Raw genomic sequence first — 22,012 nt, 5'->3', positions numbered from 1 at the left:
TGACAGGGGAGAGGTAGGATATGGTAAGGTTCACGAGACCATTTCTAAGTATAGGTCAAATTCATGCTCAACCAAAATTTACTTTATATCTTTATCCTAAGATGGATGTGTCCAGGCTTGGAATAATCCTCTTGTTGGTGGTCATCTCCTCCAAGAGTCCTGGAATAGTTTTCTTTGCTGTGAGAAAGCTCTGAACAAAAGAATCTAGGATCTGTAGACAAAACTAAAAAAGTCACCTCCAAGACTTATGTCCATCCCAGAATGGTTACTCATTCACCTAAGATTAGGAAAGAACAAACACAAAAGAGGCAGTCCCAAACCCAAGAAGTATATTTTAGATGTTATGTGCTTACTGTTACATAGCAACTGAGGTAGAAGTTAGAGCAAGATGCCCATTTTCCAATCCTTATGGAAAGTGGCTTGAATCAACCCTGACAGTTTAGACTGGAAGGGAAAAAAGCACAGAAGGTGGGCTTACTTCCATTTAAATGTCCACTGATAAATCCATTGAATAAATACCCAAGTTATAGTGACCCTGAAAACTGATAGATTTAAAAGAAATCTAAACATTAGAGAAATGCTACTTTGGGGAGAAGAATGATGCTTTTCAGCTATCTGAGCCTGATTAAGAATAAAGCAATTGTTTTTTGAGTACTAAAATCTCTCCCAAAAGGTTGTGGGGCTCCTATCTATCCATATCAGTTCAACTATTTTAGTCATCACCTCTTCCTGCTCAATGGCCAATATGAAGCCTTTTTATTCATCTCAAAGCAACAAAATCTGTGAAGCAAAGCTAGCACATGTGGGCACCAGGAGGCAGAAAGTCCAACTCTGTATATGTCTTGCTCAACTCCAATTTACATATTCATAGAATTTGACATAGAATAATATTCAAAATGAACATAAGTTAGTTAAAGAGAAAAGGCACTAACAGTTGGAAGGTTGGGAGATTGTATGTGGAAGAGCTGGAATTTTAACCAAGCATATGCTGGTAAATGTTTAAGCAGCATCTCTCTGGGGGAAAATGTATCTGTGATATACTTATAAAATTAAAATTTGTTTAACTTATCTTAAATATAAATTATCAATAAAATAGGCTCTGATTTATAGAATTTGATCATTTCCAAGCTGTAAATATTCACACTGAGAATTTAATAATAGGCTTTTATCTGTATATTAGTGCTGCCTACAGCCTACTACTATTTTTTTTTTTTTTTAGGCAACCAGAGTTAAATGACTTGCCCAGGGTCAACAATAAGTAAGTGTTTGAGGCCAGAATTACACACACTTGTCCAGGCTCTAAGGCTGGTTCTTTCCACTGTGCCAGCTAGCTGCCCCCCATATCACTGATTTTTAACCCAAGTCTTCTGATTCTAAATGCAACATAGTGTACTAGTATACCAAATAAACACAGTGCTGTCTGTGGGCATTGGTTAATTTGGAGACTCTAAGCTCCAGCAGGAACCTTTTTCTTTTCCCCCCTTTTCCACCTACCATCATACACAAGTGACAGCGCTTTTGTATGCTTCATCACTATTTCTGGTTTTCCAAAGCCTAACCTTTTTTTGCATGGCATTCTTTGTTACTTCCTCTTTCTCTCAGTGCAGATTATCCAAAAGTTGACTGATTTTTATTTATGCACTTAGAACAGAATCAGCCACCCAAACTTCTCCATTTAGACTTCTTCCCCCTCATTTCATCCTTTTATTTGTCATCCTGGTGCAAAGCTGTCCATCTCCACCAGCTGCAACCTTATGATGCTGAGAGATCACAATTTTGCCAGCATAGTCAATAGCAAAGGCAGCTCAGCGGGTGTGCTCAAAGCAGATCCCAGTGTATAACCAGGTCTCTTGTTTTCTCAAGACTTTAGCTTGTAAAAGGTAGTTTCACTGGGAAAATCACTGTGCCAGGTGCTGAAAGTATCTGTTTCTAGTTCCATGAGTTGAGGCAAAGATATTATTCATTGGCTATGGCAAATTCCTTCAAGCTGAAAGCTTCTAAGGCTGAGTAAGAGTTAAAGTGAAATTTAGGCAATCCATCCATCGCAGGATCTTTTCATACTGCGAATTCTCTAGTGTGACAAAGATCTTTGGTTTTGCACAAAATAATCAGAATACAATTAAAGTTTTTTCCCACAAAGCTCAACTTCTTCTATCAGTGCTGCTTCATTCCTAGATAATAATAACCCCAAGTATTTATATTGACTTCAAAGAAATCCAAACGTTAGAGAAGTGCTACTTCTCTAGCTATCTCAATTTGATTAAAGATGAAGCAATTGTTTCCTGAGTACTAAAACCTCTCCCAAAAGATGATAGAACTCCTACCTACTCATATCAGTTCAACAAACATTTATTATATGCTAACTGTTATGCAGACCACTGAGCTAGGTTAGGTAGTACTTTTTTGTATTTATTAAATGCCCAATATATGCCAGGTATTGTGCTAAAAAATGGAGTTACATAAAGAGGCAAAAGACAGTCCTTGACTTAAAGGAGCTCACAATCCAAGAAAAGAAACAGTAAGTAAATAAAGATGTACAAATAAGCTACATACAGCACAAAATGAAAATAACATGGAAGGTACATAATGAAGATGGGTTGAGAAAGGTTTTCTGGAGAAGATAGGATTCCTGAAAAAAGCTAGAACTAATAATCAGAGATAAGGAAGAGGAGTATTCTAAGTATACCAAGAATAGTATTCCACAGGAGAGTCAAAGAAAATGCCTGCTGCTACACCCAAAGAAAGAACACTGGGAAATGAATATAAACTGCTTGCATTTTGTTTTTCTTCCCAGGTTATTTATATCTTCTGAATCCAATTCTCCCTGTGCAACAAGAAAACTGTTCGGTTCTGCACACATACATTGTATCTAGGATATACTGTAACCTATTCAACATGTAAAGGACTGCTTGCCATCTGGGGGAGGGGGTGGAGGCAGAGAGGGGAAAAATTGGAACAGAAGTGAGTGCAAGGGATAATGCTGTAAAAAATTACCCTGGCATGGGTTCTGTCAATAAAAAGTTATTAAAGGAAAAAAAAAAGAAAAAAAAAAAAAAGAAAATGCCTAGAGGCAAGAGATGGAGTATTTTGCTCCAGAAACAGAACAACATCAGTGGTCATAGGATTGAAGAGTATAGGGAGGGGAGAAAGGTCTAGAAGTCCGGAAAGATAGGGGAAGAAACTCTCTGAACGGCAAACAGAAGATTTTGTATTTGTTTCTAGAGGCCATAGAGTCTACTGAATAGGGAAATCACACGATAAGACCTGTGCTTTAGGAAAATTATTTTGGTGGCTTAATGAAGAGTAGATTGGAGTGGGGAAAGATGAGGCAGGCAGATTCACCAGCAGGCTTTTGTAAAAAGTCATAGAGAAGATACAGCTTCAAAAAAGCATAATCTCTGGAGTTAGGAGGACCTGAGTTCAAATTTGACCTCAGACTCTTACTAGCTGTAAATTACAAATTACTGGCAAATTACTTGATTGGTTGCCTTGCCAAAAAAAAAGAAAAAGAAAAGAAAAGAAAAAGAAAAAGCATAATTTCTGATCTCATGAAACTTAGTCCAGTAAGAAGTACCTAAACACTGAACTGTAATGCACAATAATACACAAAGTCAATAGGGCTATACCATGGAATGAGCTCAATTATTCCTCCTAGCTCTGACAAATAGGAGTCTGCTTCAGAGTTAAAGGGTTTTCACTTTGAAATGACCAAGATTACCAAGATTCTCCCTTACTGATTGTGGATACAGAAGAGATAATGACTCAGTAGCAGTTTGAAAGAGTTCCCACTCTCTCATTCTTTCCTACCTTGAATCCTATTAGGATAATTATGAGCTACTTCCAGAAACTTAGAAAGGAAATGAAGCAAACTATCCTGAATCCTACCCTGGCTTTCATATGGACATGAACACATGGCACTTAAGGTACATGTCCGCATATACAAGCCTGACCCTCAAGTTAGGCTGCCTCTTCTATGTTTTATTTCCTGACTGGAAAATGAGCATCAATCCTGAGATGGATGGATCTAGGCTTGGAGGTAACACTGTGAATTCTGGAGGTGCTTTATCTCATCAGGTCAGAGCTGAATGGTGGCAAGGGGAAGAGTCAGTGTTCTTAGAGACGATGAACACCAATAAAGTTTTATCTAAAGCTAGTCCTTTTTATCAGAAGGATTGGAATGGGAGTTGTTTAGATGGTCCAAATGGAGAGGAAATGTAAAATGCCTATTTAGCAATCCTTCAAACAGTTTTATGTCTAGCTATTTTTAAACATCTACCTCCCAGCTGGGTATAAAAGTAGTTAGCATTGCTGCTTATTTCATTTAAGTTTTGTCTATTTGCATATGTGATAATCTTTTATGTTAAGCATTTCTCTTTCTTTCTCTCTCTCTCTCTCTCTCTCTCTCTCTCTCTCTCTCTCTGTGTGTGTGTGTGTGTGTGTGTGTGTAAAATAAATGGCAGGAATATATCAGGTTCAGGTAGATAGGTGGCACACAGTGATTAGAATACCTAGCCTGGAGTGTGGAAGACTCAAAGTTCTCCTCATGAAGACATTTACTAGCTGTGTGATCCTGGGCAAGTTACTTAATCCTGTTTGCCTCAGTTTCTTCATCTGTAAAATGAACTGGAGAAGGAAATGGAAACCATTCTGGTTTCTTCACCAAGAAAACCCAAAATGGGGTCAACAGGAGTCAGACATGACTGAAACAACTCAACAACAGAAATATCAAATTTATATTCTACCCTGAAATAATTCATATTCCCTTTGAGGAAAACCTTACACATTAGCCATAATCTAATAGCCTAATCTTCTTCTCGGGTCTCTCTAGAACTGAATCCGGTCCAAATTGTTTACATAGGTCTAGAGTAGGTGGGCCATTTAGTGAGAAAAGGAATAGGTAAGTTCCCTGGCTCTGGCAGACCTTGTAGTGGTTTCTAAATATTGGATCTTTCTTAATTTTAAAGAGATGCAAAAAAAGAAAGTGATATGAGATCTGATAGGAAAAAATATAATAAGTCTTTACAGAGAAGGTAGTATTTGAATTTGTCTTTAAAGGCTAGGCAGGTGTTCAACAGACAAACAGAAAAAAGAAGGACCTTTCAAGCATAAAGAATAGTTCGATAAAGATTTGCAGACTAGTAAGTACAAGTTATTTAAGGAGGATGGAGGGAAATCCCATTTGGCTAGAATATAAAGTATGTGGAAAGAAACAATATGAGATAAAAGTAGGATGGTACCAGATGGCATCAAGATGAGAAGCTTGAATTTCATTGGCTGATATGGTTTAGGGGACAGAGAGAATAAAGAAAGACTAAATTTAGGAGGAAGTCCAAACGTCTTACTCCATCAAGGCTTTTAGCAGAATTTCTTCCTCGATGCAAAAGGAGAAGCACTAAGAGGAACAGGAGCTAGATAAGTCATCAGCTGGGTCATCACCCAGCTAGGCAAAGATGAAGACTAGACTCTGTGTGTCTCTAGGAAGTCCCTTAGCCTCTCTTTGCCTCAGTTTCCCCAACTATTAAATGGAGGTGGTAATAACATCTACTTTCCAGAGTTGTTGTATCAAATATCAATAAATAAATACAAAATGAGATATTTTTGAAGTACTTAGCACAGGGCCAGGAACATAATAGATGCTTAATAAGTGTCTCTCCCTCATCCTAGGGGAGAATTAACTACCTTTTTGGATTCAAATGAAGACTCTGCTCTCCTTCTATGCTTGTGGTACTATGGAAAGAGCAATTCATTTGAAGTCAAAAGGCTTGAATCATCTCTGCCATTTACTAGTTGATAAACAAACCATTTGGCTTCTTTAAGCCTCAGCTTCCTAATTTGTAAAATGAGGATCCTTAAATTTACATTATTTACTTTATAGAGTGGTTGTAACAAAATAAAATATATATAAGATTCTTTGTAACTATAAATCTCTATATACTGGTGGCTTCTTGAACACTAGCTTCAAACCAAACCACTTCTGCTCTAACCTTCATCTCCACTGGAACATAAAACTGTGCCCCAGGGAAAATGTTAGGCCATAATAGGACAAGGATTGATCTGCCTGTTTGTATTTTTATCCCCAGCATTTAGCCCAATATCTGGGACAAAGTAAACCCTTAACAAATGCTTTATGAATCTCTATTATTACTATTGCTACTGTGCTCACTTTGTGCAGGTCCCTTTAAATCTCTCTGTACCTGTTTCCTTATTTGCTTATTTTTTATTAATATATCAATACATTAAAATCAGATAGGAACTACATTTTAATCTAGTTTGGACCACACTCAGGATTATTTGACACCTCTACTTTAGATGAATTGTCTGAATCTAAAAGGCAATAGGGATAACAGTCAAGTATTACAGTTGAGTAACAAAAAATCAACTTCATAAGTACAAGAAGAAAAAGTCAAGGTTCCATGAAAAAAGTTCCATGAAAAAAATCTAGAGGTTTTAGTAGACTGCCAATTCAGTATGTCAGCAATATAATGTGGAAATTAAAAAGTTAATGTAATCTTGAATTGCACTTAGAGAATTAGCTTCCAGGAATAGAGAAGTGATAGTGCCATTGTATTCTGACCTTGCTAGAACTCATCCAGAGTATTATGTTCAGTTCTTCATGTCACATTTTAAGAAGGACATTGATAAGCCAAGGAATATTCAGAGAAGAGAAACCAGAATGCTGAGGGACCTTGAGTTCATTCATAGAAAGATTAAATGAATGGGGCCAATTTATCCTGGAGAAGAGAAGATTCAGAAATTATGTGATAGCTGTGTCCAAGTATTTGAAGGGTTGTTATATAGAAAAATTGACTTCAGAGGGCCAGAATTAGGAGAAAAGGAGAGAGGTTAAATATAAGCTTGATATCAAGGGAATATCTGTAATGATTAGAGTTATCCAAAAGTGGATTTGGCCTGCTTAATGGTGGATTTCTCTTCATTGGAAGTTTTCCATTGAAGTTTGTCAAGTGTGTTATTGGGGAGATTCCTTTAGTGTAAGCGTTAGACTAGAAGGCTATCCAAATTTTTTGGTTCTTCTGTGATTTTTTTTTTCTGATTCTTATGCTGTAGCTGAAGGGAAAAAGAAGGGAAATGTCCTGATCAAAAGTCAAAGATTGTAGAAGGAAGAGGACTAACTAAGGTAGGAGTTAGAGGACAAGTAGAATGGCAAAGTATAAACCCCACTGAATCTGTAATTAAGACCTGAATTGACATTCTAGCTCTCTTACTCACCCATGTGTGGGACTCTATAATCTCCTCTTTTCTGGGGCTATTTCCACACTGTCAAATGATAAAACAAGATTAGATAGCCTTCAAGGTCTCTTCCATCTTTAGTTATTACAACAAAGAGATATGAGAGGGATGGTCACTGATCAGAGAAAGGACTACTTTAAGTATGGCAAGGAAGAGGAAAAGGAAACAGAATGACTTATGGTCATATAAATGGAACCAGAAGTAAGATGATTTAATCTCAGGATAATCAAATTATCAGCATAAAAGTGAGTTTAGGAAAAGTTGATGTGCATATTACATTTTATAACAAAATGATTTCATAAATATGATCTTATTTGCTACAACATTGAAGGGAGTAGGTAGTGTAATTATTGTTTGTGAAAGTCTGAGTATGTAGTATGTATCATATATGCATATATGTGTGTGCATATATACATATATATGTACACCTGTGTGCATATATCTGTATATCTATATACTTATATTTTTAATTTTTTCCCTTAAAAACCATTTGAACTACAGGTTCAGGTCAGCCCACAGGTCAGGCTGATTCTGGAAGTGATGATAGTTCCAGCACCATGAGATGTGTCTACAAGTACATAAAGAAAAGGGGTGCAATTATTATTATAATACCTATTTTACAGATAAATAATCTGTTTAGATAAATTAAGTGACTTTCCTAAGATCCCAAAGCTACATGGTAGCAGAGCTGTGACTTCTAACCTAGACCTTCTGACTCCAAATTCACTGTCTTTTCTATGATACTACAGCAGTTACCTTCACACAAAAATAGTTCTCTTCTCCCTTGCCTGATATTCTCATCATAATTTCAGAGAACATTGCCCTTTAGAAGTTGTCTACTACTCAAATATACATTAGGACCATCTTTCATTCCTCTTCCATTAACATTGACTAATTTATTGGATTCACTAGTCAATACTTTGAAATAAGATAGCTAGAGATGGGATACAGGACAGGTAAATATTAAAGGTGAAAAATAAAACATGGCTGGGATAAGCCTTGGATAATAGGGATATCGAGGAAAAGAAGAATGCTATGTGAATAGAAATAGAGGTTAAGAAGGAGGAGAGGAAACAAGAAGTACCCTTATAAAGATGATCTGTTTTATTTTCTGAAAGATAGTAGTAAAATGTCTTTAGGTTTTGTTTAAAACAAAAAAAAAAAGGATGAGTTCCTATCTGAACTTTCTGCCATTCAGCCCATGCTAAAAAAACAAGAGATTTTTTTTTTAATTCCATGTCCTCTTCCATTTCAGCCAGTGTAATAAAGTAAAAAAAAATTTTTAAAGTAATTCCTCATTCAGTTATGTGCCAATAACAAGAATTTACCATGTGAGTAAAACATCCAGAGATTTGACTTAATTTTTGAAACTTCTCATACAGATGTTTGAGCTGATGTAGAGATCCTTATAGTCCCTTTACTTTGAGTAAATTCTAGGCTTGGAATGACTTAGGGATTTGGGAAATGAAAGGAAGGTGTAGGAGTACTGGAATTGGCTCAAATGCCTTTATACTTAAACTCTGGGGTGGGGGGGGAGCAAGGGATGGCTTTGATATGTGTGGGTTCACTGAGCAGTAATAGGTGAAGTAATGCTCCCATTTATTTCGAAGTCCCATTTCGCCCTTGTTCCTCCAAGCCAACATGAATATCTAGGTAAGGTCGTGACCAGGCTTCAGAGTGCTCGGTCACACCCTGAGTTCAAATCCAAACTGGAGACCAAGCCATAACTTTTGGATAAGCTAGGGATGGCTCAAATCCACATCCCTGCTGTTGTGTTCTCCTCAAACTTCTAATGAGTCTTCTAATTCTGGAATAATAGCATTTAAGTTGGGAAACCTATAAGCAAAGCCACTGAAATTTCAAACATCCATGACCAATTTAAAAAAAAAAAAAATGAAAGACCCAAACCAGATATAAGTCCTCACTTCATGTGTGGCAGTGATCACAAACTTGGGCTACTGTATTCCTGGGCTAAGGTCCCTCACATCCCTATAATATTAGACCACCAGGGAGGGTTTCCAAAGCTGGAATACTTCTAATACTCTCTATGCTCTTTCAGTCTCTTCTCAAATAAATAAATAAATTTTTAAAAAGCAAGTAATGTCATAAGCCATCTCTTCCTCTTTCCTCAAGTTTGAACATTTGACAGCTACTCATCTCTCTTCTTCATTATGAACTCTTCTTTTTAAGGAAAAAATTTGAGTCCCTTCATCTGCCTCCATCCATAACTCATAACCTCCATATCTACTTTGTGAAACTGTACTTCCAGTTTGGATAAGATAGGGAACCCAGTCACAAAAAAAATAATAAATATCAGTAAAAAACAAAAAAATAAAATCTAAATAAAATATATTCACAATTCTCCTTAGTCAATTTGACAAATAGAAGTTAAGCTTCTTTGGAACAGGAATGTTTTGGACTTGTCTTTCTAACCCCAAGTGCCTGACACATAATAAGTCAGTCGGAGAATAAATATTTATTATTAATCATATATACCATGTACTAAACACCAGGGATACAAGGAAATGTGAGACCCTGTTTCCAAGGAGCTAGAAACCTAATGAGAGAGACAACATGTAAACAACTATGTACAAATAAACTAATTACAAGATAAATAGTAAGTGATTCACAGAAGGACAGCACTAAAATGAGATGGATTGGGAAAGTCTCCCTGGAGAGGGTGGGATTTTAGCTGGGAAGTAAAGGAAAACAAGAAGGTCTGGAAACAGATGAGGAGGAAGAGCATTCCAGGCCCTGGGAATTGCCCATTTGGGAAATGGCATGTCTTGTTCGAGAAACTGCAAGAAAGCCAGTGTCACCAGATTTTGGACTTTGCATTAAGGTATAAAGGGTAAGCAGATTGGAAAAGTAGGAGAGTACCAGGTTGTGAAGAATTTTGAATGACAAACAGAAGGTTTTATATTTGATCACAAAAGTGATAGGGAGCCACTGGAATTTTTTGACTGGGGGAGAAAAAAAATGGTATGGCTAGATCTGTGCCTTAGGAAGATTACTTTGACAACTGAGTGGGAGAGAGAGGAGACTGGGAGATCAAACAGCAGGCTACTGAAATTATCCAGGATGAGATGATGAGTATGGACATGTCTTGAAAAAAAGATTGCATATGGTGGGGAGAGTGAGAGTGAGGAGTTAGAGATGTCACCTAGAAATTGTGAGTCTTGGTGAATAGAATAGTTCGATCCTTGACAGTAACAGGGAAGTTTGGAAGGAGAGAGAGTTTGGGGAAGTAGGGAAGTTAATGAGTTTAATTTTAGACAAGTAGAGGTGCTCAATAGTGTCAAAAGCAATCAAGGTCAAGGGAATCAAGGCAGTCAAAGGAGGACAAAAAGGATGAGGATTGAAAATTTGGACATGTCTCTTTTCAACAATGAAGTGATTCAGGCCAGTTCCAATGGTCTTATGACGGAGAGAGCCATCTGTACCCAGAAAGAGACTGAGGATTGAGTGTAGATCATAAGTGTTTGCTTGCATTTCTTTTTTTCTCTCATTTTTTTTCCTTTTTGATCTGATTTTTCTTGTGCAGCATGATAATTGTGTAAGAATTGCATGTTTAACATATATTAGATTACTTGCTGTCTAGGGGAGGGGATGGGGGGAAGGGAGAAAAAAATTAAAACACAAGGTTTTGCAAGGGTGAATGTTGAAAACTATGCATATGTTTTGAAAATAAGTTTTTGGGGAAAAAAGGCCATTGGATTTGGCAATTAACTTTGGAGAAAGCAGAAAAATGAAGTCAGAAACCAGACTGTAGAGAGGTAAGAAGAGAGAGGAAGGAAGAGGATCACTTCAAGAAATTTAGCCACAAAGGAAGGAGAGAGATCTAATAAACAGATGGATCAAGTGATAGTTTTTGAGTCATGGACATGTTTGTAGGCAGTAGGGAAGGTGTCAATAGACAAGGAGAGTGAAGATTAGTGAGAGTGGGAATGATAGGATTAAGTGGGATAATGAGCTAATAAGATGTAAAAGGATTGCCTTGCAGTAGTGAGGGCCCCATTAGGATTGCTGTGGACCTAGTCAATGAGTCTGTGATTTTCTACAGCTTTCTTCAGCAGGACATGTATAAAGAACAGCAAAGGGAGTGAATTGATGGAAGTGATCCAAGGGTTTGGCAGAGCAAGATGATAAGAGAGCACTGGACTCTACAGGACAATGTAGAACAGAACTGGTTCATCAAAGAATAAAGACGGAGAATTAAGAGTGTAGCTAATGCACAGGTTATTGCCAGGGAAAGAATTCCTGAGTGTTCTGGGCCTCCAACAATTCTTCCTCATTAGCATTGTTTTCCTTTGTGTTTTGGGAGGTTCTTAACCCAAGGTCTGTGAAGATGTTATTTGGATACTTACATTTCAATTAAAAATTGGTTTCCTTTCTAATTTTATGTACTTCATTTTATGCATTTAAAAGTATTTATTCTGAAAAAAGATCCATAACATAAAAATGGTCAGAGCAACCCATCCCTTCCTCAGTAGATTTTCCCTATAGGATCTATGAGTCTATCTATCCTTCTGAAATCTGCTCAAATGTAAACCACATTACCCACTATTCCTCTTCCATTTTATGCCACCAGAGTCAGCTTGTTCCTGAAAGGCCCTTTCACTCAGGAAATCTACCTCTTTAAATAAAAAAAGAACCCATATCATATAACCATTTCTATAGACTCCCTTGACAGCTTAGGATTACTCAGAATTCATATTAGTAATGTGTGTTTGTCTTATCTTACTTACAATAGTATGTGTTTCGTCTCTCCTCCAAGACTAAAATTCTATATCCTATTTGAGTTTTCCTAGACACCAATGATCTCATTCTACATCATTCCATTTTTGTGCCTGTCTTATCTTCCAACACATATTACAATTATCTTAAAAGTGTACAGTGTCTAAAATTTTAGTATCTTTTCATTTAAAGAAGCACTCCCAATAATTTGTATCTAATACCTCAACAAATAACTATTACTTCATGCAAGAAGTAGAGCACTTGGTTTTTGACCAAAAATATCTTAAAATGTAGCAACCGAGAGTTTAATATCACCTACTGATGTGTATTGTGGAAGATCTGATTGTTTCATTTTTTAAAAGTTTTTTTAAAAAATTCACCAATTAACGTTAAGATTGGACATGTGTGGTCTGTGACTTATGGCATGTAGGAGATAAGGCACATAAACAGTTGCTGGGATCCAAGTTACTTATTTCGTTAATTGGTGAATTTTAAAAAACAACCTTTTTTTAACTGAAACAATCATTTTTAATTAATGATCAGCAAACCCCAAATGCTTGCAGGTGTGCAAATGGGTTACAGTTTCCTCTATAATTCTTGGCAAACTTGATTTCCTACCAACCTCACCCCCTCCTTATTACATGAGAACAAAATCAAAAAGCTTACAAAGGTGTTTGGGATGTTTCATTGGCCATCTTCTAATGACAGATAAAATTTTCAATTTCTATTGATCCAAATATGCCCTGTCAACTCACATAGTACTATTATTAACAACCCACTTATTATATTCAGCTTATGGCCTGAAGAGCATGCACAAAATGACTAAATAGGTATGTAAAAATTAGTTTATTTGTCTACTTTTAATAAATGAGAAAAGAGGGGAAAACACAGTCGCCTGTCTCATATAGAACATTTATAATACATAACAATCCATAAAGCCTCATGGTGAGGTAGGAACAGCTTTGGAAAACAATGTACAGTCATAAAACATATAAAAAAAACACATCAAAATCGGTAAAATTTTACACAGAAAATATATTTGTATCTGCATTTAGTGAGATGACAACTGCATAAAACTGCACCACATTCTGCCCAGATAGCTGGCAATAGCAGACACCAAAACTACATTATGAAAGTTCCATAATCACAGCATACACTGATGCATTTTCATTGTGCTGTTTCAAGGCAGAAAGATAACATGGCAATTTCTGTGTCTTGAGCAAGACTTCTTATATACAACCATATATACTAATTGTATGCTACATTCCTTTCAGTATCTTTTTGTCAAAGACACTGGACCATAAAATTTTTGGTTTACATGTTTAAATTGTAGGACATACAAGAGGCCCTTTGCCAGTGAAAATGATTGCTAAAATATTCCAGGTTTTGTCAGTAAAGTGAAATAGCAGTTATACATAAGGTCTGTAAAGCTACATCAAAATGATGCTACTCAACTCCTTTTCAGAAATGGTCAAATTAAGTTTGACTCAGGTCTAAGAATAAACAGAAAAAAAAAGGGGGGAAGGAGTTTCTTCTGCTATCTCGCCAAGTTTTAATACTGTTTTGTGATTCACCATTACACTGAAACTCAGTATTAAGTAAATATTTCAATCTGGTTTGAAGAGCTTCAGCACATCAACCAAGTTACTCTCCACATTTGCTGCTTCATACTTTGTGAAGACATTAAGACAAAAGGTGAAGATGTGACATTTGTAGCTTTCTTATTAAAAAAAAAAGTATTAGTATTCAAATAAATCTTCAACCAGTTATTCCACTTACAGTATTTTCATGTTATATCCTTTTTATTTCCTTTAATAATGTTTTCAAGTTTCTAATCTTAGAAAAGCAAAAATATAAACACTAAATGGAAGTTCCTCCAAAATAACAGCAAGCTACCAAAAAGTTTCCCTCATAAAATATCACCCTAACTCTGACAGTGATTTTCAATGGGGTACTTGAGGGGGGAAAAATTGCTCTCAAATTGCTTGCCTTATAAATGGCATTTCCCCCCCCCCCCCGACCTCCCCCAAAACATTCAAATACAAAGTTTTTTCTAATTCATATCTTTCTTAATGCAAATGTGTACTCCAAACCAACTAATTCAAGAATCACAAGCTAAAATGTCACAGTGGAGATCTACTCTCCCTTAATTAAGGCTGCATTTGGCTTGGAATTTTTTTTCTAGATTAGTTTCAATTCAGGCACATAAAATGCCTCCTTTCCTACGATTGACAATAGACAAAAATCTAAGGATCCCTATCATAAACTTGCTGATCTTACAAAAGCCAGCTTAAAAAGCTTGCAAGACAACTGGTGCAGAAATGAAAAATGGGTGGGTTTTTTCTTTAAACACTGGGCTACAGTGCCCTAAGAATGAGGATTTCCTCATTTCCTTTCATAAAGGCAAAAGGGATTCAAAACTTAGGAATTCTAAATACAAAAAACAAACAAAACAAAAACCACTTGTTTTTCAACATAACTTTTTATATAGTAAAATATGGGTTAGAAAGTGCATTGTAAAGAGAAACACTGTTTCTCTGTTAAAACTCAAAAGGTGAGTCATTGCCCACTGCTTTTGTTATTGAATAACAAACTACTTTGAGAAGGAACACACTATGGTACCACTTTATGCATTATATATAAACTACTTTAAAACAAGTTATGAAAAACCAGATAACTAGACCTACAGGTTACTTTTATAGTACTTTTGAGAAAAACATAGCCCTTGTCCTGTGCTTATATTTTTTAAAACCTCAATTCTTTAGGAAATAGACTCGTTTTTATGTATTTGGTTCACAAAATTTTTCTTGGATGTTTAAGATATTTTTCTAGTTATCTTTTTTTTTTTTGTATCTTTACTGAAATGTTTACAAAATATAAACTCAACTTTGAAATATCTTATTAAAATATTCCATAGTTTAAAATGATAAATCAGGAATGCACATGATAACGGTACAATCAGCAGCTTTCCTCTTGTTTACCCACATAATGAGACCCCCTGTTTTGTGTCAAAAAGACTCAAAATCACACAAAAATTAAAGATAACTATCAGTTTAGGAATTATCAATTGAATTATGAGGGTGATATCAGCAAAATAGTATTAAGAGACCCCAATCGGCAGGTTACAGTTTTGGCCCATTTTAGCAAACCTGAATTTATAAAACTGTGTTCCCATTGTTATCCAAGCACAAATCGTTCTCATTCTTAAAGGAATATATACTGTCCATTAACACGGCCTATTTTAAAAAATAATAAGCCCATTGCCAGCAACAGGCATATACTACAAGGGAAAAAACTTATGCCTGCTAGAAGAATTATCCACTAAAAAAGAAATTTCTAATCCCAGTCTTTATCAATATCTTTATCTTAAACTTTGTATTTAAATAGTGAATTCTTTTCTATCAAAAAGATAAGCCATTTTCAGAAGTAGTCACCTATAAAAACAATTTAAGTAGTCAGGACACTATGCTTTTGGCAAAATAGTTCTATGTATGATAACTGATGTCATCAATATTAATCTCATTACAGAAAAACTATACACTTAATAAAAAAAAGCATAATGATTCTTCCAATCGAGATGATTTTTTTAAACTTCTTAAATACTGTGTAAGTAACTGTACTTAAAAGAAACAGCAATAAGAAAACAGTTAAAAGCAATTTCAGTCATAGTTCAGTCAACTCATGTGTAGATGTTATAGTATATATTCAAAGTAAGTCACTGTTGGAAGACCTGAGCAATGACAAGACATTATAGAAATGTGAGTCCCACCTTAATTATGAACTTAAATTCTTAAATGATTTAATACTCAAGTGATATTAACCTCCTAATTTTTTCTCTCTCTAGTAAGTGGCTCACAAAGGAAGAAAAAACACTGTTTATAATACTATAATAGCTTTCGTCTAAATCTATTTGGGGATAGATGCCATGAAATAACTTGAGAGAACAGCATCTTTGAGACAACCAATAGAGAAATAAATTAAATTTCACAACTGTTAAAATATCTTTTGTTATACATAAATACTTTGTGAGTAAACCTTCAAGTCTTCCTTCAGTATAATTAATGAAGACCATACCATAAACAATGCTGGTGAATACTTCTATATAACATACATATTCATAATTTTTTAAAAGACAATTGTTTTATGCATGTATTGAAAGTTTTTAAACAATTCAAATGTTCTTCCAAACATTAACAAGTTACAAAAGAATCTAAATGATGTTCAGTTGGGTGAACTTTTATGTTCTTCTTCATCAAATACCCTAGTATGTGTATAAAATGCAGTTTCTCATTAATTGTCTCACATTTCAACTCAGCAATAAAGAACAGAACTTAATACAAGATAGTAATTGATCTTTTTTTTTTCTTGGTAAAATGATAGAATTGCTCCACATGGAAAAAAAAAAAAAAGGAATAACGTTTCCCATCAACATCCATGAGTCGGTGTTTTGTTTTTTTTTTAATGCTACCATTATGCTATGTAATAATTTCAAAGGGGGAAAGGGAAATGTAATCTAAAATGTCTAAGGGGAAAAAAAACTATTTCAAGTTTCATCAAGAAATCTCAACTAAAAATAAAACATGGGTGAGGGGAAAGACAAAACAGAGAAGTTCTAGTAACAAATTAATTTTAATTTATTTATCCCCAATTAAGTTTTGCTATGGGAAAACTGAAATCAAAAGTATCATCATGTTATACAAGGTTTATATTTACTTTTAACAAAAAAATGTAACATAGTGTTAAAACTGGCTTTCCAAAATTGTTACAGCATAGCTGTACTGTGCATTGATAATCACAAAGTTGTAATATAAAACTTTGTGTTATGCAATTCCATTATGTTCTTACAAAAATAGAATTAAACAGTGTGACCAAAACAAGGACTTCAGCAATTATACTACTTGGCAACTTAAGATTTCAATGGAGAGTCTCTTTCTCTTGTGGATGAAAACAAGTTGAACATCACATGTTTTGAAAACTTACATAGATGATTCTGGTTGTTCGTTTGGCATCTTCTTTATATCTATCATAACAGCAGGCATACTATCAACTTTAGTCCTCCTGGGATGCTTTTCTAAATCGTCACTAAGTTCTAAACAAGAAATGCTAACTGCCGAACTCTTTTCTGCTTCCTTTCCAGAACTGGTTTTTTGTGCGGTCCCACAACATTGCTTCAATGCACACTGAGTTCTACAAGCAAGCTCACATGGGGTAACACTTGATTTAGCACCTACACTAGCAAATTCAGGCTGAATGGTAGTGGCGTGGATTCCGTGATTGTGAAAAACGTCTTTAATGCTTTTAGCCACCTCCATGTAGGATGTAGGGTCATGACATTTTATGTGAGCAGTGGCGATGATTCTGCTTCCAGCAAGCTGCCAAACATGCAATTCATGAACTTCTTCAACTCCTTCAACATTTCGAAGTTCCATTTTCAAATTTCTGATATCTATTTGTTTAGGTACAGTTTGCAAAAGGATAAGGGCAGATTCCTTAAGTAACGGATAAGTGGTATAAAGAAGTATGCCAACCATCACAAGACAAAGAGTTGGATCTAAATATAGCACCCAGCAAGGACCAGCCTCACTTACTGTAGTAGTAGAAGTATAAGTAGTATTAATTAGGTCTACATATGAGCGGCAGGGGTCAGGGATACATGGTTTCCTACAGAACGTTCCCTCAGTACAAGATTTCCAAGAAAAGAAAAAAACCAAGGCATTTATCACTACAATTACTGAACCCAAGGCATCTCCAAAGACATGCAGAAAAACTCCACGCATGTTAAGTTGTCCACTATTCTCTTCATCTTCGGAATCTAAATTGTCCGAATCATCACCAATAAGATTCCCATTAACTTGCACATCCATTGCACCGTCTCTGGCTTGTTCCTCTACAAAGAGATGCAAAATCATTACCACACATTTAGAAAATATTCACACCAAAGTTGTATTCTTAGAACTGCTTTTTTGGGGGAGGGGGTAAGATCAAAACTAAGGACAGCCAGTTGGTTTTTAGTTCCTCTAGAAGGTAAAGTGATACAAAATGGGTGGACTTAATCTTGGCTACAGCTTCTTTGAATGGGTACTTATTAAATTGTCAAATTAATTGTCTCCCTTATAAAGAGGAAAGAAAAGTTCCGTTAGCAAAAAAAAAAAAAAAGTTTAGTACAGATCTCTGCAAACTTGCAAGAAAAAAAAAAAAGCTAAATCTGAGCACTATAAATTCGACTTAATTCTAACTATAGGAATAACCCACTAAGATAGTGACTATTAGACACTCAATTTCAGCTGGTTTTTCCCCTCGTGGTCATTTACAATTTTTTGATATTTTGAGTTTAAAAAACCAATTTCGGTTTGTGTAATTTATTCAAATAGGATATTTAATGAGACTGGGAAATTGACAATAATTAACAATTGCAAAGCCATATATATTGAAATTTTCTCTGATTCTATTTAAAAGGTAAAATCTACTAAAGAAGTATACTTGGGCAGTTTAATCTTATTTGGGAGTGGGAAGAAATCCACATAAGATTGAATTAAATAACTCCATTTTTTTCAATGACTAATTTCCATAATTTAAATGGATGAGAAATCATGGCTTTTGTTTTAGATTGATTTTGAAATCACTGAATTGGGCCCTAACACACTGACAATCAACACATGATCTCCCAAGAGGACTAGGGATGAACTTAATCACGTCATTCATTTAAAAAAAATTAATAAAAACCTTTAACCAAATGCTTGTTGAATGGAAAAGCTAACTGTTAAGAGTTAGCTCTGTTCCCAGGAAGTATGGAAAATTAAAATGCCCATCAGCCAGAAAGAAATAAGCCACCATCCCCCAAAGGTTTTACAAAACCTATCACCACCAGCCCGGCACTTGGTTCAGGACTAACTACTGTCAGAGTTAAGTCCTAGAGATAACCCAGCTGTCAGTATCCGTTTCCCTCCTGTACTCCCAGAGCCAGGGTGGACCTCGAGCCCACCATTCAGTAACACTGGAATTCTCTGCAATGGCTGGCACAGGGCACTGTCTCCCTCCTGAAGTCCCTCTTCCCAGCTCCAACATCTGGACTACTTTTCCCTTCTTCTCCCACCTTTACCTACTCAATTAAAAATCCCTGGTCCAAGAGGCCTTTGCCAGCCACGTTACACCCATTTACTATCTATCCTTTCCCTCGCCCGCAGTCTTTCGCTGCTGGCACTACCCAGGGGAACGCGAGCTTCGGGAGGGCAGTGACTCCCCCACGCACGCAAAAAGGGCTGACCTGCTCAGCCCGAGGGGGTCAGTCCGGCGCCTTCCTAAAGAAAGGAAAACTTGGGCCCCGGAGGCTTCCTTCGCTCCACGCCACCCCGGGGGCCACCCCTCCCAGGCTGAGGGGGTGTGTGCCGAGCAGACCCGGGATGTCAAGCCTCTCCACGTGGGGGAAAGCAAGGGGCCGGAGGCGGCAGCGTCTTCGCCCAGCAGCAGGGGGCGGTGCTGGCCCCTCTCGTCCCGCTCCCCCGGCCGGGGCGTGGGGGAACGGCGAATCCTGGGCCCCCTGCCTACCCCCTTCCTACCTGCCGGGTCCATCTTCATTCCGTTCGAGCTGATGACCAAGTTGTTGGTCTCCTCGCCGTCGGCGGCCCGCTCGCTGTCCGTCATGTTGCTGTTGTTGCCCCCGCTGCGGTTGTTCTTGCCCCGGCTCACCTTGCCAAGGCTGTGGCTGTGGCTGTGGCCGAGCCCCCCGTGGGAGTGGCTGTGGCTGCGACTGCTCGCGCCGGGCCCGCCCCCGTAGCCGCTGTGGTGGTGGAAGAGGCAAAGCCCCAGCAGGTTGACCACGAGCCCGGCCACGCCGACCCCGAGGACCACTAGCGGCTGCTGCATCTCGTGGGGCTCGATGAAGCGCTCGATGGCCTCCAGCAGGATGGCGAAGCAGAGGCCGGTCAGGAAGATGGCGTTCACCAGGGCCCCCATCACTTCGGCCCGGATCCAGCCGAACGTGTTCTTCTGTGTGGACTGGGTCCGCCGAGCGAAGCGCTCCGCCACCAAGGCCACGATGAGGGCCAGCACGTCGGACAGCATGTGGAACGAGTCCGAGAGCATCGCCAGCGACGAGGTCAGCCGGCTTACCACCACCTCCAGCACCATGAACATGAAGGTCAGCGACAGCATGCACAGCAGCCGGGCCCGGTTCCGACCCCAGCACCCCATGGCTGCGGGATCTGACAAGTCCGAAATGGGCCCTACGCGGTTAGAGCCGAACCCGCGGGCAAGCAGGGGAGCCTCGCCGGTGTCGGTGACCCTGCGGGGTAATAAGCCCGGCCGGGAGCCCGAGGGAACCGACCTTCCTTCAACTACTACCGCCGAGATCCTCCGGGCCGAAGGGAAAACAGTGTGGGGCCCGGCGGAGCGCTTCAAGATGCCCTCGGAGCCCAAGGAGGAGCCGGAGCTGAAACCCAAACGAGACTCGGCGCCCCCTTCCAGGGAGGCGGTGGCAGAGGCGACAGGCAGCCGAAGCCGGCGCCCGGAGCCGAGCTGAGAGAAGAGGGCGGGGGCTGAGGCAGCGACGAAGCCGGGTGAGGAGCAGCTCCGCGCCGGGAGAGGGGGCCGGGCATCTGTGGCCGCGGGGACTCCGGACTGCGGGCTCCTCGATTCCGCGAATCCTCGGTCTGGCTCTGGCGACTGACGAGCTTAAGAGCCGGAGTGGAGGAAGAGACGACGGCGGCAGCAAGGAGAAGAAGCGAGAAGGAGGAGAAGGAGGAGGCGGCGGCTGCACTCGGCCCCGTCTCGGGTTCTCTTCTCACCCCCCCGCCTTTGCAGACGGTTTACAAAAAAACTTTGCTTTGCACTCGGAACCCCCGTTTTCACACGGACCCGTGCGTGACACTGTCCCCGGCGCCCCGCCCACCCTCTTTCTCATTCGCCAGTCTGTCCTCACGACAGCCACTTTGCCCCGCCCTCCAGAATTGACTATTGGGTGACGGCTTCGAGGGGCGGGAGGGGGGCGGAGTGGCTGCTCGAATTGATGGGGGCGGGGCTTTCCCTTCCCGGCGCCGGGTGTAGGGTTGGGGTTGCCGGGTGCAGCCGGTGGCGTGGGGGGCGTGTGGAATAAGGCCGGGTGCAGTGGGAGGGACAAGGGTGGGTTATGGGAATCTTCCAGACGGGGTATGGGCTGTGGCCGCCCCGGGTGTCCTGGCGTCCCAGCGCCCGGGATACTCGTGTCTTCATCCTCTCTTCCTCACGCAGGGTATAATATCTCCCAAGGCAACCGCTAGACTTTGGTCCTCCAAACCCGGGTCCACGTGGGAAAGGGCAGGGCAGTCGCTGTCAGTCCGAAGCAGCACTGTTCTCTCCTGGGCTGCGGAGGGAGACTTGTAATAAGTGGGGGCTCCGAGTCTGGATGCCGCCCGAGACCTAGCAGATTAGGGACGTTTGGACAGAAATGTTCTGGGAAAAGGACCGAAAAAGTATAAAACTAACAGGAAAGAGTGTTAAGACTTGTTGGGTGCAAGCCAGAAGTGTGTGTGTGTGTGTGTGTGTGTGTGTGTGTGTGTGTGTGTGTGTGTGTGTGTGTGTGTGTGTGTGCGCGCGCGCCACCTTTAGACAAGCCATTTTTATCTCGGGACCTCAGCTTTCCCATCTATAAAATGAAACACTTTGTGTGTGTGTGTGTGTGTGTGTGTGTGTGTGTGTGTGTGTGCGCGCGCGCGCGCGTCACCTTTAGACAAGCCATTTTTATCTCGGGGCCTCAGCTTTCCCATCTATAAAATGAAACACTGTGTGTGTGTGTGTGTGTGTGTGTGTGTGCGTGTGTGTGTGTGTGTGTGCGCGCGCGCGCGTCACCTTTAGACAAGCCATTTTTATCTCGGGGCCTCAGCTTTCCCATCTATAAAATGAAACACTTTGTGTGTGTGTGTGTGTGTGCGCGCGCGCGCGCGCCACCTTTAGACAAGCCATTTTTATCTCGGGGCCTCAGCTTTCCCATCTATAAAATGAAACACTTTGTCCAGATGACTTCCTGCTACTAAATCCTGCTACTTCAATCCTC

The 22,012-nt window shown here is 39.1% G+C and overlaps 1 protein-coding gene across 1 annotated transcript; it reads right to left on the bottom strand.

Moving 5' to 3' along the window:
- Positions 1-12,816: 12,816 nt before the first annotated feature.
- Positions 12,817-20,259, bottom strand: SLC30A1 (solute carrier family 30 member 1). Its single transcript, XM_051998440.1, has 2 exons — positions 19,542-20,259; positions 12,817-17,872 (listed from the first exon to the last, which is right to left on the bottom strand). The coding sequence occupies exons 1-2, from the start codon at positions 20,173-20,175 to the stop codon at positions 16,962-16,964; spliced, it is 1,545 nt and encodes a 514-aa protein (XP_051854400.1). The 5' UTR covers positions 20,176-20,259; the 3' UTR covers positions 12,817-16,961.
- Between the last annotated feature and the right edge of the window lie 1,753 nt (positions 20,260-22,012).

The sequence above is a fragment of the Antechinus flavipes genome, chromosome 4 (genome assembly GCF_016432865.1).
Source record: "Antechinus flavipes isolate AdamAnt ecotype Samford, QLD, Australia chromosome 4, AdamAnt_v2, whole genome shotgun sequence".
NCBI classification, from domain to species: domain Eukaryota; kingdom Metazoa; phylum Chordata; class Mammalia; order Dasyuromorphia; family Dasyuridae; genus Antechinus; species Antechinus flavipes.
Note: the sequence above shows the minus strand (reverse complement) of the source record. Positions and strands in the feature narration are given on the sequence as shown.

What these genes read in the sequence shown, in the direction of transcription:
- SLC30A1 (XM_051998440.1), bottom strand. Translation starts at nt 20,175, where the DNA reads ATGGGGTGCTGGGGTCGGAACCGGGCCCGGCTGCTGTGCATGCTGTCG. An exon ending in AATGAAGATGGACCCGGCAG is followed by an intron (nt 17,873 to 19,541) that starts GTAGGAAGGGGG and finishes ATCTCTTTGTAG; the next exon opens with AGGAACAAGCCAGAGACGGT.